The 26,145-nt window shown below is 46.1% G+C and overlaps 1 protein-coding gene across 3 annotated transcripts in view; it reads left to right on the top strand.

The window, feature by feature from the left end:
• LOC147633913 (vacuolar protein sorting-associated protein 51 homolog) overlaps positions 1 to 26,145 on the top strand; it is a 66,970-nt gene that overhangs the window by 4,601 nt on the left and 36,224 nt on the right. For all 3 annotated transcript variants that reach the window (XM_086804979.1, XM_086804978.1, XM_086804977.1), the window contains exons 2-6: positions 24,197 to 24,336; positions 24,570 to 24,624; positions 24,723 to 24,830; positions 24,957 to 25,055; positions 25,183 to 25,260. In XM_086804979.1, coding sequence (XP_086661105.1) covers positions 24,197 to 24,336; positions 24,570 to 24,624; positions 24,723 to 24,830; positions 24,957 to 25,055; positions 25,183 to 25,260 — 480 coding nt within the window. The remainder of the gene's footprint in view (positions 1 to 24,196; positions 24,337 to 24,569; positions 24,625 to 24,722; positions 24,831 to 24,956; positions 25,056 to 25,182; positions 25,261 to 26,145) is intronic.

Below are 26,145 nucleotides of genomic sequence, written 5' to 3'. Positions count from 1 at the left end.
TTTCAAGCTCTCAAGCTCTCAAGTTCCCGTGCACTTTTGTTGTGCAAAGATCGAATTTTCTCTCCACGTACCCTCTTCACGATGTCGACCCAAGAATCAGAGTTGGAGCCCCTCGTGGAACGCGAAGGCTTGCCGGCTACGGAAGGTACCGATGCCGATCTTTTTGACGATTTTGTGTCAAAATCAGATTTCCAAGAGTTCAAAGTAGCTCTCGAAGCTTCTTCGACGGAACGTCAGGCACAAATCGCAGTCGAGATGCAAGCTTTGCAAAACTCCATTGCTCTATTAACCACTACCCTCTCTACTTTCTCGGGTATGGATACCTTGGCTTTAGCTTTAGGCCCCAACATTACTCCGGAACCGTTCGGGGGCGAGCAAAAGCAACGCACCAAGGAGATCGTGGACACATGGCTACACAAGTGGCAAGTTCACTTTCAGTTTCATCCATATGATGATGGAAAGAAGATCCAGTTAGCAGCAGGTTTCCTGTCCGACAAAGCTTTGCTTTGGTGGAAGGAACTCAATCCTAAGCCAACGACTTGGGCACAATTTGAAGACGTTTTTAAGAAAGAATTCCTCAAGAAAGAGAATGATTACGATGTTGTTGCCTTGTTTTCAGCTTTGACCATGACCTCGCAGCACCTCACTTATGAGGTCTACCTCTAGAAGTTTCGTGACTTGCAGATGAAAGCTACAAAGATGGATCCCACTACTCTTTTGGGGTTTTTCGTAGCTGGTTTACCCGACTCGTACCGTTTATAGGTTAAAAATAACAAATGTAAAACTTTGGACGAGGCCATTCATTCAGCTCGTATCTATGATGATATGATGGTCTCTTCCAAGTCGAAACCCGTTATACCGAGCAGGGGAACAAGCATAAAAGAAAGTTCTCCGCACCTATGGCTAACACGACAGAGGGAAAGTCTTCGGACCAACCTTCGAAGAATTCTAGTTCGACACCAGCGAAGAAGAAACGACTCCTTAGGGCTTTAAAGCTCAAGAAGGAAGGACGACGTTTTATCTGCGAAGAAAAACGACACATGCGTAACGAGTGCCCAAAGCAAAAGGGTACCAAGACGAACGCAGGACCCAAGCCAAAGGCAGCTAATCAGTTGTCTTTGACAGGTACGTCAATTACTGTACTTTCTCGCCCTAGTACTTGTTCTGATTGTCTGTTCAATTCTAAAGTATTTGGCATGCATGATCTTCTCCGAGTTTATGGAGAAGTGAATGGCCATAAGGTTCACATTCTTTTAGACCCTGGCAGTTCGCATAACTTTGTTAACTACAAACTTGTGCAGAAATTGAGTCTTGATACGACACTTAGCGACCATACCTATGAGGTACGTCTACCTGTGCGGGCAGACAAGTTTGGGATCGCAAGGTGGAGATGCTTCCAATCCAGATTCAGGACTACAAAGATATTCTGGAATGCTATGTCATGCATCTGGAAAATGTAGACTTGTTATTAGGGATTGAGTGGTTTAAGCCTCTTGACGTCCAGATAGATTAGTCTAGTCATATTTTTTCTTTTCCGCATAGGGACACCAAGTATAGTATTTTAGGTGATTGTATTCATCCCTCTCAGGGACCTCTTGTAAATACAATTGATTTTGGAAATATAATGGATTCTTCTTTGTATACCGCTTTCCATTGTGTATTGATTCCACTTTCTTCTTTTCTCATCCCTTCCATGGATGTGAATGAATTAAGTGTGTTTGAAAGCAAAGAATTACAGAAGATTCTTGATTCATTTCGAGATGTATTTCCTAAGGAAGTACCATCGGGTTTACCACCTGAACGGGCAGTAGATCATCATATTGACTTGATCCCTGGTGCTCATCCTGTGAGTATTCCACCTTATAGGATGAGCCAAGCTAAGGAAGATGAGTTGGCTAAACAACTCGAAGATTATTTGAGGATGAGCCAGATCCGTCCAAGTAAATCACCTTGGGGTGCACCTGTGTTGCTTAGGAGAAAGAAGGACAATACTTGGAGAATGTGTATAGATTACAAGAGATTGAACAAGTTGATCATTAAGAACCGTTATCCTCTCCCTAGATCAGATGACCTGATTGACCGGTTAGCAGGAGAGAGATATTTCACGAAGATAGATTTACGTACTGGCTATCACCAGATACGTATTCATGAAAGGCATGTCGAAAGAACCGTCTTTCGGACTAGGTATGGCCATTACGAGTTTCTCGTGTTACCTTTTGGGTTAACCAATGCTCCAGCCACTTTCCAGCAAATGATGAATGATCTTTTTCGTGAACATTTGGGGAAATTTGTGGTGGTGTTTCTGGATGATATTTTGATATATAGTCGTACTCTTGAGGATCATGTCAGACACCTCACGATTGTCTTATCTATTTTGAGACAGAATCGACTATATGCTAAGTTGAGTAAATGTGAGTTCTTTATGACCGACATCATTTACTTGGGACACGAGATCACTAGAGATGGATTGAGCATTGACTATGACCGAGTTCAGAAGGTTCTGGACTGGCCTATACCGCGAACAGTGAAACAACTTCGTTCTTTTCTCGGTTTTGTAGTTTTTCTTCGGAAATCTGTACGGGAGTACTCTCAGCTCACACTACCGATGACCGACTTATTGAAAGATCGTGGACGTAAGTCAAATCAGCCTATCACTTGGAATAACGATTTGGATATGGCCTTCAGACTTTTGAAAGATAAAGTCAAGGAAGCACCTATCTTAGCATTACCTGATTCTAGTCGGCCTTATGTTCTTGAAACTGATGCCAGTGACTATGCTATCGGGGCTGCTTTATTTCAAGATGGTAGACTGGTTGCTTTTGAAAGTAAAAAGCTAGACGACACTCAATCTCGTTGGCCAACCCTTGAGAAGGAGCTTTATGCTGTGATTCATGCTCTCAAGGTTTGGAGACATTATTTATATGGCTCCAAGTTTGTGGTATTGACTGATCATCAGTCAATCAAGTATGTGTGTGATGCGGATGATTTGAGAGGCAGGAAAGCTCGTTGGGCAGAGTTAATGCAAGATTTTGATTTTGAGATCCGTTATAGGAAAGGGTCCATGAATAATATCGCAGATGCGCTTAGTCGGATTAGAGAGGTGAATTCTTTGTCATTCACCGAGATTTCTACTGACTTATTTCAGTCATTGAGAGGGCTTTGCAGGACTGATAGTTATTTTGGTCCATTTTGGCAGAAGATCCAGGACGGGAGCTCATTGATTGACCAAGACTCCATGACTGAGCAGTCTACTATACAGGCTGCAGGAGGTCAGTGGATGATTCGGAATGGTTTGCTATTCCGTAATGACAAAATTTGTGTACCACAGATCTCAGACATTAGGTCCAAGATTCTTAAGGAGTGTCACGACGCTCCTTCTGCTGGACACCCTGGGGTACACAGGACACTATCATTAGTGAAACACACTTTTTATTGGCCGAAGATGAAAGGGTATGTAGAAGATTATGTTCTCAAGTGTTAGATTTGTCAGGCAAATAAAGCTGAACGCTTTAGACAGGCTGGGTTGTTGCATCCTTTGCAAATCCCAGGTAATAAATGGGAAAGTATTTCCATGGATTTTATTACCGGATTGCCAAGAACACATCAAGGCCACGATTCTATTTGGGTTGTGGTAGATCGCTTGACAAAGATGACTAGATTTTTACCGACCCGGAAGAATATTACAGCTACGCAATTAGCTCGGCAGTTTATCGAGCAATTGTTTAGACTTTACGAGTTACCGCAGGACATAGTCAGTGATAGGGACTCTAAGTTTACGAGTGATTTTTGGAAACTTGTTTTTGAGAAGTTGGAAACAACTTTGAATTTGAGTTCCTCAGATCATTCTCAATCTGATGGCCAGACTGAAAGAGTGAATCAGATTTTGGAGGATATGCTTCGAGCATATGTATCCAAAAGACAGAGTTCATGGGAGGATTATCTTCCTATGTTAAAATTTGTATATAACAGTACTAAGTATACGAGTACAGGGTTTAGTCCTTTCATGCTTATGTATGGTTTTCAACCTAGATCACCTGTTACAGTAGGATTCTCAGGACTTCAGCATGATGCAGCACGTAATTTTTTGCAAGATATGCAGGAAATGCTACAAGTTGCAAAGGAATCTATTAGAAGTGCTCAAGACCGAGACAGGTTTTATTCTAATAGACATCGTTCACCTAGAGAGTTCTCTGAAGGAACGATGGTGTATTTGCGAGTTCTGAAAGATTCCGAGACTTTGCGGACAGGTAGATCTCCGAAATTATCCCCTAGATACTGTGGACCATTTCGTGTTACACGACGAATTGGTTCAGTTGCATATGAATTGGATTTGCCTTCTCATGTGAAAGTTCATCCTGTATTTCATGTCAGTAGACTTAAGGAAGTACTGGGTGGAGCAGATCAGTTAGTTACTCCTCAAGAAATTATAAATGTTGAGGACATGACATTTGTTCTGCACGAACGTGAAAAGATTCTTGGATTTCGTGAACGAAGATTGCGTAATACGCTTATCACGGAATACAAGATCAAGTGGAAGGATCGTGTTGAGGAGGACGCTACATGGGAGACATTGACTACTCTTCAGAGAGATTACCTTGGCTTTTTAGTGAGCTCAGGAGTGAGCTCTTAGAGGAAGGGGAGTATGTCATGTGCACAGTGTGTATCTACCGTGTGCTATACGCATGCAAGACTAGTTTCGAGGCTTGGGGAAGCTTGGAACTAGGCAGGCTGATCGACGAGCTGAGTTAGGGAAATACTAACGGGCGGGCACCCAAGTATGGACGAGCGAGCGGCCAAGTGTGGACGCCCGATGACTGGCCAAGAGCCTATAAAAGGGTGGCCAAGGTTAGTTATTGTTTTATAGAGAGTCTCGCGAGTTTGTGAGAGCTCTATGGTCTTGGAGCCTGGATCTAGTGCAGACGTGCACCTGCTTTGTGCAGCCGAGGCCGGCAGCAATCTCGAGGCCCGCGAGGGCAGCTTCGTGGCGGTATGGGACATCGCGAGGAGGAGATTGGTCGGTACGTCAACCTAGTTAGCTCAGCTCGTGGCTCGGTGGGGACAGCCAAGACTGTGGGCTCGCCCAACGGCTGTCATGGTTGGGAGGTGAGTCAGGCCTGCACCCCCTTTGTTGTTTGTTGTTCGTTTGTTTGCAGGATTCGAGTTTCGAACCAAGATCGATCACGAGGGGATCCGTGGGGATTTGACAAATAGGCTGATAGCAGTCCCAACTACTCACGATTAGAAAACAGGAGACAGCTAGAAAAAATCCAAGTTGGCGAGGTCATCATAGACGGCCAGACCAGAAAATAGGCGGCCAGCATACGCTTGCTCCACAACCACAAAAAACAGGGGAAAAATACATGGAAAAATGGAGAAACACCTAATGGGCGGGCACACCCACAACGAAGGCCCTAGTGTGTAATGTACAAACAGGAGATGATTGCTAACACCCCCTCTCAGCTCTTGGATGTGGAACCAACCCCAGTGAGCTGGAGTGCTGCCGGAGCATAGCTTGAGGTAGACTTCGTGAAGAGGTCCGCCGCATTGTCGTCCGTCGAACAAAACTCTAGCAAGATGTTACGACCCTGTGTTTTTCTCTGGACAACAAGCAAATGGGCACGGGCACGGGATGGTCAGTGTGAACAGGCATCAGTTTGGAAATGAAAAGGAAACCCATATGTGTGGCTAGCCCAAGTGTGAAAAGGGGACAAAAAGGATTTTAAAGGTTATAAGGTTTTAAAACCTTAGATGACTTAAAATATTATTATATTTATAAGCATGCGTTTTGCTAAACTTTTGGCTTTTTGGAGAAAAGCGGAATCGCATCTTTAAAAAGGGGTGAAGGGTGGCGGAATCGTATGCAGGTTGCCATGTGGTCATCGCATGGGGCGTTGTGTAGTAGTGTGTGAAATACGCGGGCGCATCTCCTTGGAGCAGGTCACGTGCGGCTGTGCGTACGGGCTACAGCCAGATGGTTGTGTACGGGTGACCAGGCGGCTGCGCAACGAGCGACCAGGCGGGCTACAGTTAGCAACGGGCGCCAGTCGGGTAGCCAGGCGGGCGTTAGGTGTCAGCGGAAGTCTTTGTATTGGAAGATCTTGTCACACAAATGCTCACACCGTCTTCTGTATCGTGAGTTTCGTGAGTTTTGCAATCCACTTTAATACTTCAAACTTTAAAGAGATATGAGAGAGATATATGAGAACTGTACACCAGATTGGGTCCCGAATTACCCACTGAAGGGCCCCCTATCTCGATAACTAGATAGTATTTGCTTTATTTCTTTAGAGAGAATGACTGTGGACTGTAGATAAGCCAAACGCAAGATCTCGGAGGATCGGAGATTGGCTGAACTGTACACGGCTGTAGAAACACCTCGATGAACTGATCTCGAGCCTATGCACTCTTCCCAAGGGCACGAGGAAGGGCAGCGGGCTGCACACCTGAGGCTGAGAAAAGGAGATGGTGGACTGTTCTAAGCTATGTTAGAATGCTGTAAATGCTTGTTTACCTTCAGCAGAGGGCTGGGCCAGATGTAGATGATGCACTGAAGGCTGGATACTGATGTAAACTGATGATTCAGGGCTGAGAACTGCTGTAGACTGAAACGCAGACCTGTAGGGATGATGCTGGACTGAAACGCAGGGCTGTGCTGCTGCTGGACAGAAACGCAGAGTGTAGGGCTGCTGCTGGACAGAAAACACAGAACTGGAGGTGCTGCAGATCTGTAAACTGGTTCACATGCAGAAAACGCAGGACTGTATGCTGAATCGGGCCTTAATAGATGCTGAATGCAGGCGCCTATGGCTGTAGGGACTGTTGAACTGCAGATGTTGGAGAACCAGGGCTGGCTGAAGCAAACTCAAGCACTCCAAGGGCTGGATGAGACTAGTCTAGTGCTGAAGGCAAGGGAACTCCTAGGGCTGAGGAGGAAAGCTCTTAGCACACTGAAGACTGAATGATAAACTAAGCCCTATGCAAGCCTATTTATACTAATTGGAGGTTGGTCAAGTTGGCTGGTCATTTAATAAAGTTTATATTTATAAATGACAATAAATGCTAAATAAATACTATAAAATATGGAAAAAATACCAGATAAATCCTAGTAAATTCCCTAAGGCTTCTGGGATGTTCTAAATGATGCACAGGCATATGAATGCATATTATGCAGGATGCAGAGTGCTTTCTGATGCAAACCCTAAGGCTTCTACTGACTCTACATGCATGAATGATTCTCTCCAAGTGGGTTAAGGGACTTGATTGACTGACTGACCCGCTAAGGTTGAGGAATGACCTATGTAGCTCGTGCCTGACTTATCTTGGATTGAGGATGTACAATGGGGTCACGGCGTATGACACATATCATCCTACTGGGTTCTAATACTGTACAACTGTTGCACTTCTGATGATGAGCCATCTTGTCACCATGCACTGAGTGCAGAGTGCATGTGACATTCCCTCCTGCTTAGCTTGGCGGGAGGTTCATGGCTTCCAAGTAGTCCGCCCAACAACTGGGGGGTACTCCCGGAAGAACTTCTCGTCTAGCCATACGGCTTCGTAGGTGCCTCGATCTCGGAATTTCGTATAAAGCTGACGTATCCGTCGACCGGAACCATGCTTCCATCGATGAAGAAGGATCTGCTCAGGCTCAATAACTTCTGCTTCGTCTACCACGTCTGGCTGCTGTTCATCTGAAACATCAAACACTTCTGGACCAACATATGGTTTTAGCCAAGAAACATGGAAAACATCATACATTGTCCAACTGGTAGGCAATTTTAACTTCATGGAGACATCACTTAACTTTTTGACTATTGGAAAAGGGCCAAAACTACGGAATGAAAGCTTGGGACAACCTTTGTCCACTTGTTTCAATCTCTGTTTCATGATACGCAAATAGATCCAATCCCCTTCCTTGAAGTGGACAAACTAAAGCGATCCACAATGGTAAAACAGTGAGTATTACGGGATCCAGTGGATGCTGGTAGAGGCCCTACAAAGTCCATAGATATGTTGATGAAAGGTCCGTCTCGGTGATAGGCAAAGGTTGAAGTAAACCTGCCTTCTTTGTATGGGGAACCTTGACTTTTTGACAAATCTTACAGGCTTGTTTATGTGCGTAGACATCACGCCTCATCTTTGGCCAATAAAAGGACCGTTCTAATTTCTCCAGGGTACTGTTGATACCCCTATGTCCTCCAACTAAGGAGTTATGGGCATCGTGGAGAAGAGCAGAACGCTTTTCCCGAGTAACGCAGAGACGGTTCTTGTAAAACAACCAACCGTTCTGTACTGAATAGTGGCTAGGCTCAGAATTGAGGGCCAAACTGTACTGAGTACCAAACTCAGGGGAGTCGACATATTGGTCTTTCATACTATCCAAGTCCTTCCCCGTGATTTCGAGAATGGTAGCTTCTTGGACTGCCTGGATGCTGGACTTTCGACTGAGAGCATCTACTACTGGGTTATGCTTACCAGGGATGTATTCAATCATACCTCCAAACTGTTGGAAGATTTGACTCCACTTGGCCTGTCGATCACTCCACTGGACACTTGGCATAGTCTGAAGCCACTTAAGTGCTTGGTGGTCTGTTTTCACTGTGAAAGCCTGTCCATAAAGAAAAGGCGTCCAATGTTTGAGTGCTGTGATCACACCCAAAAGCTCTTTGTCATATACCGAATAATTCTCTTCGGCGACATCCAACTTTCTACTATAATATGCCACGGGTCTATTGTCCTGCTGGAGGACTGCACCTATGGCTACATTGCTGGCATCGGTGATGACCTCGAAAGGTTCGTCTGAAGCCACTTAAGTGCTTGGTGGTCTGTTTTCACTGTGAAAGCCTGTCCTCAAAGAAAAGGCTTCCAATGTTTGAGTGTTGTGATCACACCCAAAAGCTCTTTGTCATATACCGAATAATTCTTTTCGGCGACATCCAACTTTCTACTATAATATGCCACGGGTCTATTGTCCTGCTGGAGGACTGCACCTATGGCTACATTGCTGGCATCGGTGGTGACCTCGAAAGGTTCGTCGGACGTCCCATGATGCTAACTTTAATACAGGTGCTTCTGAGGCAGCTTTCTGGAGTGCACGGAATGCATCAAGTGCCTTACCTGTAACTGAGACTTTCTGTTGGCGAGTCTTCACCCCCTTGAGCAAGTCGGTAAGAGGTGCTGCAAGGTTGGAAAATTGATGGACATGGGTACTATAGGCCTGACAAAGACCTATGAATGAACGGATTTCTTGGGCGGTCTTAGGAATGTCCCAATCTAAGATCTCCTGAACCTTTGATGGGTCCAGTCTAATCCCATCGGAACCGATGATGTAGCCCAAATACTGAACTTCCTTAACACCAAAGACAGATTTTTTGGCGTTTATGTAGAGCTGATTATCTCGCAAAAGTTGCAAGACTTTCTCCACATCTTTCTCATGCTGCTCCGCAGTGGCTGAGAAGACTAGTATGTCATCAAGGAATATGAAAACACACTTCCCAATGTGGACTGCGAAAATCCTAGACATCATCTTATTGAACGTTGCGGGTGCATTTGTAAGCCCAAAAGGTATGACTACGAACTCGTAGTGACCACGCTCTGTCCGAAAAGTTGTTTTTGGAATGTCAGCTTCAAAAATGCGGACCTGATGGTAACCACTCTTGAGGTCGATCTTAGTGAAAAACTTAGCACGGTCTAAACGCTTCAAAATGTACTCTATCCTAGGCATAGGAAACTTATTCTTGATAGTGAGTTTGTTTAATGCCCTGTAGTCTACACAAAGGCGTGCAGACTTGTCCTTCTTTTGGACAAATAGGATAGGTGCAACAAATGGGGAGGAAGAAGGCCGAATGAATCCGGCTCGGAGAAGCTCAGATAACTGCTTTTCTAACTCGCCCTCTAAAGTCTTGGAAAGACGATAGGGAAACCTGCTAGGAGGATCTGATCGAGGGACCAAATCAATGTGATGGTCCTCAGGGCGAGAGGGTGGGAGACTGGGCGGGAGATCGTCCCTAAGCATAATGTCCTGGTGTCTGGATAGGAGGTCTGCTAACTGAGGGACTGAAGATGTAACGGATGCTACTAATGAGGGAGGGGCTGTTTGAGCACAAACATAAAGGAGTGCTCCTTCTTCTCCCTTGCGGATAGCTCGTCTGGCCTGGAGATGCGAAATCAATGGGATGCCAAGAATGCTTCTATCCCCATGAATCATGACAGGCTCAGGAAAACCTTTACAAATAGTAAAAGTGTCCTACCCCCAATTGGGAATAGGCTCATTCTGACGGAACCACTGAATTCCTAAGATCATGTCACACCCCAACAGAGGTGAGACGATGAAATCTCGTTGAAATGAGGCCTTCTGAACTTCAAAGGCAAATTGATGTGCCTTCTGGGAAATGTGGGTGCGAAGACCAGGTGTAAACCCGTCCACATCCAGATGATATGGGACTAATGTGCAGTTTAATTTATTAGCCAACTGGGGAGAGATGGCGTCTTCAAAACTACCCATATCGAAAAGGACTACAAACTGTCGGCCTTGGGCAGAGCCATAAGCTCGGATGAGGCTCTTCTGAGCAGCATCGCTCTCACCCTCCTGCTTAGCATCATGGTTGTCACGGTACGAAAATACGATACCGTACGGGAATTTTTGGTACGATATGAAATTTTTGGATACCGTACGATAAAATACGGTTTTTATTTTTTACACTTACAACCTATGGAGCTTCAAGCTTGAATGTGAGGGAAGGTTGGGAGGGGAGGAGTCTACAGTGCTTGAGGAACCAGAACATGGATATGTGTCTCTCCCGGTTGGATCTCCCGATTGTCTCCAAAAAAGAACCTGGATGGGTAATGCAATACCAAAGGTCTCCCAGTGTAGCGTTTATGACTAAGGGACCGTCCTTGCACAAATACGAGGAGTGCATCTAGGGTGATAAGTTTAGGGACTCCTCTCTAGATCAAAATGGCCATGTCCAAATCTTCTCCCTCGTGCATAACTTGAGAATCTAATTGTCTAGCCTACCTATATCAGGGATCCCCAAGTGATGTAGCAAGATTCTCTCATCCTGCCAATCAAGTGTACACTACCAGTCTACCTGGCCAGGTTTTTTAGGTCTCTCAATAACCCCATATGGAATACTGAGTGGACACGAAAGTTGCGAAGTATTGCGAGCATTTGGAATCTTCGTAAAGCAGGGTTTCTATATTTTTTTAGCATTTGGAATTTTTTTTTCAAGGAAATTTTTTTTTTGGGGGAAAAAAAAAACTCGTACTGTACGATATCGTACCGTACGAACCATACCATACTGGTACGAGAAACAACTATGCTTAGCATCAAATACCACGGATGGCATAGGATGCATGGAAGGTAAAAGTTGAACTGCATTTGAGGTAGTAGGCGGGGCTGGAGGAGCTGGGGAGGTTGTGGCAACTGTGGCAAAAGGAGCTTTGGTGGCTTGTGCCGCTTGCCATTTGTGGCAATCCTTCTTACCATGCCCTATAATATGACAGAAAAAACATCTATTTTCTGACCGGTACTTCCTTTGCTCCTCTGGAGGAAGATAACCTCCAGTAATGCCTGCTTTAGCCTTTTCATCAGGGGTTTTCTTAGGTTCTTTATCTTTCTTACCCCCTGAACTGGAGCTATTACTGCTGTCCTTCTTAGCATCTTTAGAAGACGCGTTACCTTTCCCTGTCTGTGCAGCTGATTGCTGCTGCTGGGGTTTGGTACTGGACTGAGATGACTGCTTGGGCTTGTCCCCCTTAAGCTTCATTTCTTCATTTTGAGCGAGAGTCAGAGCCCGGTCATATGTACTTGGTTCAAAGTTACGAACTGTGAACCGAATGTTAGAGTCCAATCCACGAATGAATTGCTCCATCTTAGCCTGCTCAGATAACCCTAACTGCTGTGCTAAAGTAATAACCTTACCGGAAAACCGAAGCACTGGGGATCCATTCTGTCTGAGTCCATAGAACTCGTCTTTCAGACCGGTCATGTACTGGGGCGGGAGAAATTTGGTCTTCAGGTCATGGACAAAGATGTCCCAGTCAAAGGCTGTGACACCTGTGGCCTGGTCTGTATGAATACTAGACCAATGCTGCCACCAAGTGACTGCCTCACCAGTGAGATGGGGAGCCACTAAGTGGACTTTGTCTTGTGGGTCTGTGATCCTAGCTAATGGAAAATGAGCATTAAATTGATGAATAAATTGATTAACTGATGAATGATCACACTTACCATCATACTTACTGAAGTTTGGTTGACTGCGAATGATGGTGGTTGATGCTACTGCAGACTGCTAGCTGGTGACACCTATGACTGGGGAGACTGAGGAGAGCTGCTGATACCTCAAGTGTACGGCCTCCTTTTCCCGTTGGTGCTTGAGTAACATACGTTCTCGATCAAGCTCACGTTGGTGTTCCCGAGCGGTGAGTTCAGCCTGACGCCGGTCTTCGTCAATCCTGCGTTGGGCTTTCTCATAGTCCCGTCTTTTTGCTTTTTCTCTTTTCCTTCAGGCCTCGTCCTCTCTCCTTTGTTGTTCCATCTGAAAGAAGAGGGAGATGTAGTCGGGTGCTGCTGGAGGTGTAGAAGGACGTGCTGCTGCTGCCTCCAAGAGTTGGAGACGCTCCATGAGCAGCTGGTTCTGAGCTCTAAGAAGAGCTATGGTGTCTGCTGTAGGCGGAAGAACATGGTCTCCTTCGGGGGAGATGTCTTCCGGCTGATGAGTGCTCTCTTCTGTAGACATGATGCTGAAGTCGGTCGTCGTGCCAGAACGCAATCTAACCATCCAAGGATGCCCCCACGCCAGGATACGGTGTGTGTGGACAATCTGAATCTGATACCAATGTGATATGCAGCGGAAGTCTTTGTATTGGAAGATCTTGTCACACAAATGCTCACACCGTCTTCTGTATCGTGAGTTTCGTGAGTTTTGCAATCCACTTTAATACTTCAAACTTTAAAGAGATATGAGAGAGATATATGAGAACTGTACACCAGATTGGGTCCCGAACTACCCACTGAAGGGCCCCCTATCTCGATAACTAGATAGTATTTGCTTTATTTCTTTAGAGAGAATGACTGTGGACTGTAGATAAGCCAAACGCAAGATCTCGGAGGATCGGAGATTGGTTGAACTATACACGGCTGTAGAAACACCTCGATGAACTGATCTCGAGCCTATGCACTCTTCCCAAGGGCACGAGGAAGGGCTGCACACCTGAGGCTGAGAAAAGGAGATGGTGGACTGTTCTAAGCTATGTTAGAATGCTGTAAATGCTTGTTTACCTTCAGCAGAGGGCTGGGCCAGATGTAGATGATGCACTGAAGGCTGGATACTGATGTAAACTGATGATTCAGGGCTGAGAACTGCTGTAGACTGAAACGCAGACCTGTAGGGATGATGCTGGACTGAAACGCAAGGCTGTGCTGCTGCTGGACAGAAACGCAGAGTGTAGGGCTGCTGCTAGACAGAAAACACAGAACTGGAGGTGCTGCAGATCTGTAAACGCAGGCTGACTGTAGGCGGCTGGTTCACATGCAGAAAACGCAGGACTGTATGCTGAATCGGGCCTTAATAGATGCTGAATGCAGGCGCCTATGGCTGTAGGGACTGCTGAACTGCAGATGTTGGAGAACCAGGGCTGGCTGAAGCAAACTCAAGCACTCCAAGGGCTGGATGAGACTAGTCTAGTGCTGAAGGCAAGGGAACTCCTAGGGCTGAGGAGGAAAGCTCTTAGCACACTGAAGACTGAATGATAAACTAAGCCCTATGCAAGCCTATTTATACTAATTGGAGGTTGGTCAAGTTGGCTGGTCATTTAATAAAGTTCATATTTATAAATGACAATAAATGCTAAATAAATACTATAAAATATGGAAAAAATACTAGATAAATCCTAGTAAATTCCCTAAGGCTTCTGGGATGTTCTAAATGATGCACAGGCATATGAATGCATATTATGCAGGATGCAGAGTGCTTTCTGATGCAAACCCTAAGGCTTCTACTGACTCTACATGCATGAATGATTCTCTCCAAGTGGATTAAGGGACTTGATTGATTGACTGACCCGCTAAGGCTGAGGAATGACGTACGTAGCTCGTGCCTGACTTATCCTGGACTGAGGATGTACAATGGGGTCACGGCGTACGACAAATATCATCCTACTGGGTTCTAATACTGTACAACTGTTGCACTTCTGATGATGAGCCATCTTGTCACCATGCACTGAGTGCAGAGTGCATGTGACATCAGGTTCTATGCCAGGCGGCTGCGCTTATGGAAACAGCCAGCAACCGGCTGTGTGTATGGAAATAGCCAGGCGGCTTCACGTGTGGAAGCAGCAAGGTGGGTAGTGTTCTGCAGCGTGGAACAGGCCGGAGAGCGCGCATGGGCTACTGTTGGGCGCACCTCTGTGCTATGGGTGTTTGTGCTTTTGTGTGGCGCATCTGTTGGGCTGCGTGTGGATTGCAGGCGCTGGTGCGTGGATATTGTTCTCTCTCTCGTCGCTCATGTTGCAGGCCTTGTTTTACGAGATTGGGATACAGAGGTCAAGCTAAGATGCACAGGATGATGTCCTTGGAAGAGATGTGTTGTTGCTCTTCGTCTTGGACTTACGTGTATTCAGGGATTGCTTGACACGTCCTCTATCTTTCTCTCTCTGGGTTTTGGCAACCGTGCTTGGATGGTATATCTGTCATGGAAACAGGACATTGGTTTTTCGAGAGGAAACAAGACTTTGGTATCGAGGAAAGAGGCCTATGGTTTATGGGATATAGGTCTTTGGTTTATCAGATACAGGTCTTTGGTTTCATGTGGAATACGCGGGCGCATCTTCTTGGAGTAGGCCACGTGCGGCTGTGCATACGGGCTATAGCCAGGCGGCTGCACGTACGGGTGACCAGGTGGTTGCGCAACGCGCGACCAGGCGGGCTGCAGCCAGTCGGGCAGCTAGGCGGGCGTTAGGTGAGAGGCTCTCTACGCTAGGCGGCTGCGCTTATGGAAACAGCTAGCAGGCGGCTGCACGTGTGGAAACAGCCAGGCGACTTCACGTGTGGAAATAGCCAGGCTCGGGGGGTGCACCTCAAAAAATGTAAGTCTACCACGTGCGATCATTAGGTGGGGTTTTTTTAATCCAAAATATTGGGTAAATTTACAGAAATACAATTACAAGAGGGGTATTTTAATTTTACTTTGGAAAAAAACCCGTAAGTCTATAAAGAAAAAGGGGTAGTTTTATCAGCTCAAAATTCACAGATAAGGGGTTTTTTAAATACCCCTTGAACGCACGTCGTAGGAGGGGCTTCCATATAGTGCACCCCCCGAGCAGCCAGGCGGTTGCACGTGTGGAAGCAGCCAGGCGGGCAGTGTTCTGCAGCGTGGAACAAGCTGGAGAGCAGGCACGGGCTACTGTTGGGCGTGCCTCTGTGCTATGGGCGTTCGTGCTTTTGTGTGGCACATCTGTTGGGCTGCGTGTGTGGATTGCAGGCCTTGGTGCGTGGATATTGTTCTCTCTCTCATCGTGGATTGTAGGCCTTGTTTTACAAGATTGGGATACAGAGGATGAAGCTAAGATGCACAGGATGATGTCCTTGGAAGAGATGTGTTGTTGCTCTTCGTCTTGGACTTATGTGTATTCAGGGATTGCTTGAAAGTTGACATGTCCTCTATCTTTCTCTCTCCGGGTTTTGGCAACCGTGCTTGGATGGTATATCTGTCATGGAAATAGGACATTGGTTTTTCGAGAGGAAACAGGACTTTGGTATCGAGGAAACAGGCCTATGGTTCCTGGGATACAAGTCTTTGGTTTATCAGATACAGGTCTTTGGTTTCATGTGGAAAGCATGTCTTTGGATTCATGTGGAAAGCATGTCTTTGAATTCATGTGAACAGGTTGTAATTTTCTCGAGGTTACATGCAAGCTGTGACTATAGGGAAGGACATATGGTTTGGTACAACCCTATTGCTGTTTGGGAAAGGGTTTGCTTTGCAACCGCACCACCTCGCAAGTAGCACCACAAGCGGCCCGGTACTCTATCTCTATAGACGACAAGGCAATAGTTGGCTGTCTCTTGCTGCTCTATGAAACAACTCTTGAGCCAAGGGTAAAACTGTAGCGTTATGTAAATCTCCTCGTGTCTGGATCTCCTTCCCAAACTGAGTCACTTCAACCATGGAGGCTGACTCCATCCGTCGTTCCCCCTCTAGTATCATAGCAGAGTCCAAGATCCTTCGTACGCTGTAGAAACCGCAAGATCCGCAATCCTGTCCCCCAATGAGTCTTGAAAGGCGTCTGCAGAAATGAGCTCAACAGCCCCACCAGGAAGCTCAAGTACAATTTGGTGTTCAACAACCAAATCAATGAACTACACCGCTTCCGAAACAAAGAGGCATCAACCTGCTCACAAGGATCATCAATTGTAACTTTGGTATGCCAAGTCCTGGGAACTTGCTGAAGACCACACAAGGTCTTCCGGAACCTGTAAACCACCCCCTCTGAACCCGGAACCTCAAAGCCTGGAGGCTGCTCAACATCCACCTCCTCCTGCAAGTCACCATCTGCCACTTGCATGGCTTTCCTATTAGTCCCCTAGGAAAGAGCTTCCTCAATTGCAAGAGGCTCTTCGTCCCGAATGAAACGAGACATCAAAGCATAGTTTACCTGTAAAGGCTCCTTTGACTGACGAATGTAAGAACTGGAGTGTTCTTGCCTGCTGCCATCATCTGGCAAGCCATCCACCATCGGGTCTCGGAAAGCCTGCTGCTGTAACGTATCCACATACAAGTGGTCATGAAGAAACTACCACACATCACCCAACTGAGAACCTATAAGAGAGTGTTGAGAGTTTGTAAATCCATTCTCCACTCCACCTTCCCATACAACGTGGCCTATCGCTTTGTCTCGGAGAGCAACAAAACGCTCCTCAAACTCTACCCGTACACCAGTCTTGCAAACCTCATGCACTGACAATAGATGAACCAAGAGATGGGACAAAAGAACCTGGAAGGAATGCTTCCTCCATTTGCTATTGGGAACGATCTCTAACCTGCCCTCACTGTGAATAGGGATAGTGGACTCGTCACCAATCAGGATGTGACCTGCGTGCCTCCGAAGATCCTGTAATAACTCTCGGGAAGGAGTCATGTGTATGGAAGCACCACTGTCTAGAATCCAGTCCCGAGTGTCCCTAGCGGTGAGTCTGACCTATAGTAACATAAAAACCCGTTTTGTCCTCTAGAAACGGCACGAAACGTTTTCGGCACGAAACGTTTGGAAACAAAATGGAACCTGCCCCTCGGAACGGTGTTTCGCCCAAATGTAAAGTGAGGTCAAAAAAACGGGCGAGAGGTTTTTTTTTGCAAATGCGATTTTTGCTGTTGTTTCCATCTTTGTTTGCCACCCATTTGCCACTTCACGCATCCGACACTTCTTCTCGGCCGCAACTTGTTGCTCCGCCTCTTCTCCTCGTCCACTCCTTCCTCCTTTTCGCTCCTTCACTTCTTCTCCTCCATGCCTCCTCTTCCTCTTTCTCTCTTCTCCTCCACGGTCCACCCCTCCTCTTCCCTCCTCCTCTCTCTCTAATACCAAAAAACCTACTCCCAAAATCATGAATTTCATACCCACCAGTCCCAAAAAATGCATCTTCATCTTTCTATTGGCTATGTTATAAATTTGGTATGTGTGTATAAGAAGTGTCATTTCGAAACCTTTGCGTTTTGTCCAAAACAGGCGAAACGAAACGAAACGATGAAGCGTTTCATGTTACTATGGTCTGATCGCCTCCCTGCTCGAAGAAGATGAAACGCTGGTGTCCATAATCTCCAAGTGCACAAAAGTTGGAGTCTTTATGGTTACTGCTGAGGAATTTGCACCGTGCTTAGTGCTTTGCTTAGGATATTTCCTCCAATAGTGGCCTTTCTCGCCACAATTGTCACAGGTTCTCTTTGCCTTCAAGGCATCACGATCCACGTCGGGCTCTTGCTCGGAAGACTTCTCCTGTGAAGATTTCCCTTTGCCCTTACGACCGCTGGCCAGTCAAGGCCTCAGAACCTCCGCCCTGTGGAGGGTTCAAAAAACGCTCTTCCTGGTCCAAGACCGTCCAAGACCATAGGCACAAGCTCCTCCCATGTGATGGTGCTGAGCCTGCCACCACTGGTGATCAAAGAGGAGTAGAAAGCTGAGTACTGAGAGATCGGATGAGACAACAAAGTGATGGCCATGTCCTTTGAAGATATCTCCTTCCCAGCCTGAAGATCCTCCTACTGAAGAGCCTGCAACTTGTTGATGTGCTCCCACATAGTCGAAGACTTGGCAGGATCCATCACCCGTATCTGCACTTCCAAGGAGATTTGCTTCATGGGTGATACCCTGTTATACAGAGAACCCAAATGCTACCAAATCCCTCTGGCCAGCGTCATAAGTTTTATATGGTTAATCACCTGTGGTGTGCAATTAAGGAAGATGAAAGAACGCACAGGGGCATTGACACGATCCCACAACTGTGCCTAAGCCTCTCGTTCTTTCCGAGTAGAGGGTAAAAGCTCCCCGACCTCCAACTCTGGCCGTGGAACACCAACCACAATGAAATCAGCCAAGTCATAAGACTCCAAGATAGACTCCATCATTACCTTCCATATGCTGTAGTTGTTCCCGTCCAACTGTTGATCCACCGAGAAAGTGGGGAGAGTAGGGATCTTCACGTGCTTCTCAGCCATCTCAAGCAAGTTTGCCATCTCAGGGGGTTCCTTTGGTCTTGTGAAGGGAGAGTGGGTGGGAAAAAAAATGAAGAAGAGGCTGCAACTAATATGCAAGGTGATGGCCGCCTTCTACCCGATCTCCAAGTCCCGAACAGCCCAAGAGATCTCCAATCAGCACCAAAAAACCAGCAGTCCCGCAAGCTCTCCAAAGTCTCCAACCTTCAAGCCGCCTGGGGCTCTGATACCATGTCGGAATACGCAGCGGATATGAGACAAACTGCTGAGAGCACAATGTAGCAAGACACCAACATGAAGATGAGCAAACGCAGGAGAACCACCAGCTTGAAAACGTAGAGCTGTGTGGAGAAAAGCAAACGCAGAAGAGAGAGAGAAGCTGTAGGAACTCTGCTCTATATACAAGATCCGGTACAATACCCAATACTTAAGGTGTGGGGGGCAGCCCCTCTATATATCGTCCAGGGCTTCTGAAAGGCCAGCCCAAAATAGGCCGACAACAGTCCCAATTGCTCACGACCAGAAAACAGGAGTCGGCCAGAGAAAATCCAAGTCGGCCAGGTCATCACAGTCGGCCAGACCAGAAAATAGGCGGCCAGAATTCTCCTGCCCCACGACCACAGAAAACAGGGGAAAAATACATGGAAAAATAGGGGAAAAATGGAGAAACACCTAATGGGCGGGCACACCCACAACAGAGGCCCTAGTGTGTAATGTACAGACAGGAGATGACTGCTAACACCTCCTTGTCCACTGCAGATGTCAACGGCAGCAGCCATCCCGGTGGTGCACATGTTGGTGCATCCTGATCCACTGGTCTAGGCAGCACTGGCTCCTCCCCAGGTTCTTCACGTAGTTCACGCACCTGTTGGTGTCAGCAGTAGTTGTGCGAGACCCGTTGTTGGTCTGGTAGCTCTGCGCCATGCAGAGGGCGAGCGCGTGGGGAGGGGGGAGGGGGGGGAGTGAAAGTGGGAGAGGAGGTGAGAGGCTACTGCTGCGAGGGGTTGACAGAAGGGCGAGGGAGAGGCTGTTGTTGTGGGGGATTGAGAGAGCTGGGAGAGGGAGGGGGAGAGAGGTGGAGGTGGGAGATGGTTGGTGGGAGATAGGTTGGCGAGGACAGGAGGGTGAGAGAGAGAGAGAGTGGTGAGGGCGTGGCTGGCGAGGGGATAAATTGAGAGAGTTGGGGGATAGAACTGTTGAGAGAGGCGAGGGGGGAGGGTGGCTTTATGGTAGCAAGAGGGGGTGGCTAGAGCATATGTGCATGAGAGAGAGGGAAGGAGCTATCACCGGCCTGCGCAAGGAGACCATAGGTTGCTAGCGTGGCTGGCTAGTGGGGAGGAGAAGATAAGGAGAGTCTATGCGATAGCATGATTTAGTGGTCGGTGTAGCCAACGTCACTGTGCAAGGGGGGGGGGGTCCAACCAGCGTTGACGTAAGGGGGGTCCAGTAGTGGCCAGCGCAAAGAAGACGGGGGGTGGGTTGGCATAGTGTTGGCCGCCTCCTCTAGTATTATATAAGACGGGGGGTGGGTCGGCAGAGTGCTGGCTGCCTCCTCTATTTTTGACTATTATTATATAAGATGGGGGGGTCCGGTAGAGTGCTGGCTGCCTCCTCTATTTTTGACTATATATATATATGTGTGTGTGTGTGTGTGTGTGTGTGTGTGTATGTATGTATGTAAGGGAAGGTTCTCATGCATGAGAAAATGCGGAATTTTACAGTGTGTGTGGGCTAAGGGTTCTCTGCCAGGGTTGTCCCCCAAAATGAGATGTAATAATCTAGTGTGTCAGAATTCTGTTTTTTTCCCCTTCTATGTGTGTAAAAGGGCCTTGATCACATAAAAGGTTCCATTCCCATATCATACCCTCACCTCTTGCATGAGTGTAAGCTATTGCACCTAGCAAGTTATGAGGATGGGGGGGATTATTGCTATGGAGAGGGCTTAGTTTTTTAGTTGTGGTAGAGCTCCCTTAACATGCCTTGTTGATCGGAGTTCCAGGTGTTGGCACCAGTAATGTGCAGTCTGGAGGCCATCATTGATGCCGTTGCTGAAGACATTCTCGAGCATTTCTCCACATTTGCTCCGAAGTGGGGTTTTGTTGGGATTTGGAGCTTAATGCATGTGAACCACCCCTTAGAATGTGTACGTGTGCTTATGTGTGTGAACAGCCTGGACAGGCTAGATATTATGTATGTATGTAGTATAGTGATGTCAGCACATGTGCCATGTGCCATTATTTTAGTGTGTGTGATTGAGTCATAAGATGAGGCTCTAAGCCTATAATAGTATTGTACTTGGTGAAGGATTTACAACACAACTTCATCATAATCTAATCATGATGAGTTGTGCAACACTATGAGCTTTGTCATCTCTTTCTCTCACCAGCTCTCCACACACTCGCGCCATGGCTGTCTTTCATCCACCCTAGCCTTTGTAAACCTTGACTGTGGATAGGACTCTATGCATAAGATTCTTTTGCTTAGTATTATGCATAGAGTCTATTGCATAGTCTTATGCATAAGACTCTATGCGATAACCCTTTTGCATAAGAGTCTTTTGCAGAGAATTTGTCTATTCAATACTTTCTATCGATTCCACGGCATGCTTTGGTTCTTGCATAACATTCATTTACAAGGAATTTGTTTGGGTTTTGCACTTCTTCCTCCTTTAAGTGCAACTGGAAGAGACAAGTTATCCTATTTGAATATACGACTGGCACACTGAGAACGTGTCAGAATGCGCAGCGGAAGACTAACGCACGTAGGAGACGCATCACCATCGAGCTCCACAAACACCCCCAACGGGCACTGTAGCATCCCTCCACTGGGCTCCCATCTCCCGGTGAGCTGCCTCTCAAAACACCGGCCGGAGGAGATGATTATGACAAGGTGCCACTCTAGCCTATATATGGCTCTTCAACTTCCCATGCTTCCACTTATGGGATAATCCAAGGCACCTTCTAGCCATAGATCACACGCTCGAAATCGCCAACCTTCCAACACCCTCCCTCGTTAGTCTTCCGCTGTGCATTCTGACATGGTATCAGAGCGCGGGCGTGTGTGGTCCTAGGCGGCTCAGGCGTGTGGGGTCCTGGGCGACCCCCTCGCGCCTCGGTGGCTTGCGGAGCTCGATTCCGGGCTCCCATCTCCCGGTGAGCTGCCTCCCAAAACACCGGCCGGAGGAGATGATTATGACAAGGTGCCACTCTAGCCTATATATGGCTCTTCAACTTCCCATGCTTCCACTTATGGGATAATCCAAGGCACCTTCTAGCCATAGATCACATGCTCGAAATCGCCAACCTTCCAACAGAACCATAGCTCTGATACCAAATGTTGAATGTAGAGTTAGGGTTTACACAGGCTAGCGTGGATGAAAGATGTGTTTTTAGGGCACAAGACTGTGTGTAACCTCTATGCTAAGAGGTCTAGAGGATTGGTAGATTGGACATGCAAACATACAAGCCATGAATGGTCATGATGTGCTCATTTAAACTCTTCCATTGAATTTGAATAAAGAAATACCGAAAGGGGCGCCAAGCTTTGGGGCCAACTGGTGTCGTTCTTCTTTTCGTGTAGGAGCACTCTAGCTCCCATATATTTGTCTTATTTGCTGGATTACAACTGGTTTGGGTGACTGCAAGTCTACCGCACTTTGGTTTCTACCAGAGGCCGGTTTCAAGGACCTATGAGTACTTAGTGGATGATGATTATATCTTTTTATAAAGACTTGTTTTTACAAATGATTATGATTGTGTTTTTAAGTGTAAAATTGAATTGTAAAGCGTGTGTGAGTGAAAGTTAAATGACAAATTCAATTATGTTTGTATGCGTCAATCAACGAATCTGGGGACTAAGTGGTTGGGTGGAGGCTTGGCCAACGGATTCGGTAGGAGCTGAACAAACACTAGAAAGTGGGTGGTAGGGTGGGTTCATAAATACGGGGCCTTAACAAATGTCAAGACCAAAAGTGATTTTTAAACAAGAAAATCTAGGAATCAGCTTTAGATTGTAGAATCTTTAGAGAAATTAAGGTAGAACCGTTCCCTTCATAATCAAGGAATAAGATGTCGTATTGAGCCTAGGGGAGCACGATGCCTCTTATTTGTGAGAATTATGAAGACATTTTTTACTTGGAGGAATCACACTCAATTCCTACCGCAAGGTCTATTCTAGTCCAGCTATGTTGACAAAGCTGTTGGATTGCTGAGCGATAGAATATTGATATATGGAGGCTCCGAGTGAGTTCGCTCTACCCTTAGTTTAGTCTTTCGTTGTGGTTTATCTTTTCATAGGGGGTCTCACAAAGGCTTGCCCAATAGAAAGGCATAGATTATGATGAAACTTTTGCCCCCACTTCTCGTATGACCACTATTCGTTGTGTTGTTGCATTGGCTGCCCATCATGGATGGAAAGTGTATGAGTTGGACATTAAAATAGCTTTTCTCGATGGCGATTTGCATGAATAAGTTTATGTAAATCAGCCCATTGGTTTTATTTGTCGTACTTGTTTAAGAAGGCAAAATATGTTTATGGTCTCAAACAAGCTCGTGGAGCTTGGTATGAGAAGATACACTTTTACTTGACCAGCTGGAATTTCAAGAACAGTCCAATTGAGGCATCCTCTCTGTGAAAGAGGATCATGGGATTTTGTTGGTGCTCATATTGATCATCGTCTACACCAACTGAACGTTCATCAACACATTCAGCAGCGTTTTCAGCCTTGCACATCACTTTCAGCCGTCAGCTCTACCACAGTAGAAGCCCAGCTGATCTACGCACACATCTCCATCATCGGCTCTACTCCTGTAGCGTTTTGCTCCATCAGCATTCAGCAGCACACCTGCATCTACTTCAGTTCTGAGGTTGCAGCTTTCTACCTCTACATCCTCACGGAGTGCCACCGCTGTCCTCGATGCGAGCCTTCGTCACCGACTGACCTCTTACACCGACTTTGTCTTTGCTTTCTCGCCAATCCACTCCTCAAAGTCACCTCACATCAGAGGGCCTCTTGTACTGGATTACTTCACCATTATACATGCATTCATTCATCCATTTCATGCTGTGTTGATTTGCTCTGATCTCTGGCACATCTGGTCCTTTCATCCTCTTGCCCTCACATAGTGTACATATTGTATGTATGTCTATATATGTACATTTGTACAGGTGTACAGAACATGCCCTTTGGGGATTGAAACTTTCGAAACTTGTTCGAAGTCCGTATTGTTCACACGTTTCTGAAGATTCTAACAACCCTGGTTGTGGTTTTTTGGAAAATGTTCATTGCAGTTATAAGCTAGGACAGATTCCAGTCTTGTGAATGTCTATATCTGGATGATCACATGATAGGATTTTCACCAAGATTTTGGCTTTCATATGCCTTCGTCCATATTTGAGTTGCTTCTTTAGAATGCTCCCTTGTTCTTCCTAAGATAGATTGCTTTCTCAGTAAGTTGAGGCTCAACGACGTTTTTGTTGTGAAATTGCAGGTGCATAGAACAAATCTGGAGGGCCTGCTCCAAAAACATGTTGAGACGGCAGCCGAAATTAAGAACCTTGATAGTGACATGCAGATGCTTGTGTATGAGAATTATAACAAGTTCATTAGCGCCACTGATACCATAAGAAGGCAAGTTCCATTTAGGTTCTGACAGAAAGTCATGTTAAAATGCAATTATGGGAGTTGTATTTGGTTTTGTCTATTGCACATGCCCCCCCCCCCCCCCCCCAAAAAAAAAAAAAGGAAAAAGAAAAAAGAAAAAAGAAAAAAACAAAACAAAACAACTCAAAACAAAATAACGAAACCCAATTTCCAATTCCCTTCGAATTATGATAAGTTTTGATGTTTCGAATTTCTTGCAGAATGAAGGAGAATATCACAGGCATGGAATCGAATGTGGACCAGCTCCTTGCAAAAGTAAGGATCTAACTTGGACCCTTCTTTTTCTTTCATGCATGGTATCTGCATGAGCAAAGGGATATGCAGACGAATTTTTGACTCCCACCTTCAAGCAGGTGACCGCTGTAAGGACAAAAAGTGATGGTGTCAATGCTTCGCTATTTGAGAGGAGGGAGCGAATTGAAGAGTTAAATGGAACCCGTGGCCTCTTGCGAAAAGTACAGGTCAGCGAAAGATCATATTATAAACATTGAGGGGGACTCCTGCATGTTCTGTACGGGCCATGAAACATTCTATGCATTCCTTATTAGTGTGAACTGTGCCTTTTGTGGTGCATGCTACCCATGTAGTTTGTTTTCGACCTACCCAAAAGGCTTCGAAAATGCTTGAAGTCAGAGGCATACGCAGATGCAGTGAGGTTTTATAAAGGGGCTCTTCCTGTACTCAAGGTAATAGAGGATCAAGTGAACCTTTCAGTGATACTGGCTATGGAAAGTTTGAAGATTGTTTGTTGCTCCTCTTTCAAATCTGCATGGTCTCTATTTAATGGTGTTTTGTGGTGTTCTTTTAGGGTAGGCATATGGAAAAACATCTTTTCAAGCATGCAAAGAGGAGTCCGAGGAAGTGATGGCAACAATTGTAAGACGATTGCAGGTAGTATTTTTTACGTTGCAGATTATTTTGAGCTATTGGAAAACTTGTCTTGATCCTTTTCTGAGCTAGTTTTTGTACAAAATTGATGTTGGAAAAACACAGATGTAGCTCGACTCTATCAGCGCACACCTGAGTGCTAGCTGTTTACAGCCCAGGCACACTCTGCCGCTTACAAACTTGATGGGAGGGATGAGTCCTACTTACAGACCCTAATGCATCCTCAAAACAGCCATCCAGTTTCAGCGAGCCCCTATCTCCTCATGTACGAGTGTGGGCTGGTCAGCCTGCCTTAGAGCAGCCAATGGCCATGTTTTCTAATAGGTACTCCCCGCATTCTCTTCATCCTCGAGAGCTGCAGCAAGAGTAGCAGTCAGTCTCTAAGTCTTCAATACACCTGCTAGAGAAAGAATTCAGCTTGTCATTTGTCCAGCTACTTTCTCAAGTTCCAGTTGTTGTCCAGCCACTTTGTGTTCTGTCTTTGAGCTGTCTATATAGCAATTTACACATCCATGCGATGAGGATTTGCTGTGTTTAAGCAAAACTACATAAGTCTTCTCTTGTCACACAACTAAACCACAACCGTAGTTCATGACACATGGTTTTAAAAATGCTTGTTCTGAGAAGCTTAGTTTCCATCAGTTCAAAAGGGGTCCAAGGGTACCCATCGCAAAGGCGGTTGCAGTCCATGTGGGTATGACTGACACAAAGCAAAGTCACCTCAGTTCACACAGTGCCAATTGACATATAACATGCTTCAGCCAATAAGCAGGATAAAGGGGGAAGCCTCTGCCAGGGTAAGCTGTCAATATATTGAGGCAAGAGCAGACAACCAGGTAGAGGGCCCACTGTAATGGTTGATCGGTTGGCCTGTTGCCACAGGCCAAT

The sequence above is a fragment of the Cibotium barometz genome, chromosome 11 (genome assembly GCF_041138505.1).
Source record: "Cibotium barometz isolate CiBa-2024 chromosome 11, ASM4113850v1, whole genome shotgun sequence".
NCBI classification, from domain to species: Eukaryota; Viridiplantae; Streptophyta; class Polypodiopsida; order Cyatheales; family Cibotiaceae; genus Cibotium; species Cibotium barometz.
The sequence above is the reverse complement of the archived record's forward strand: the minus strand, read 5'-3'. Positions and strand labels throughout refer to the sequence as shown.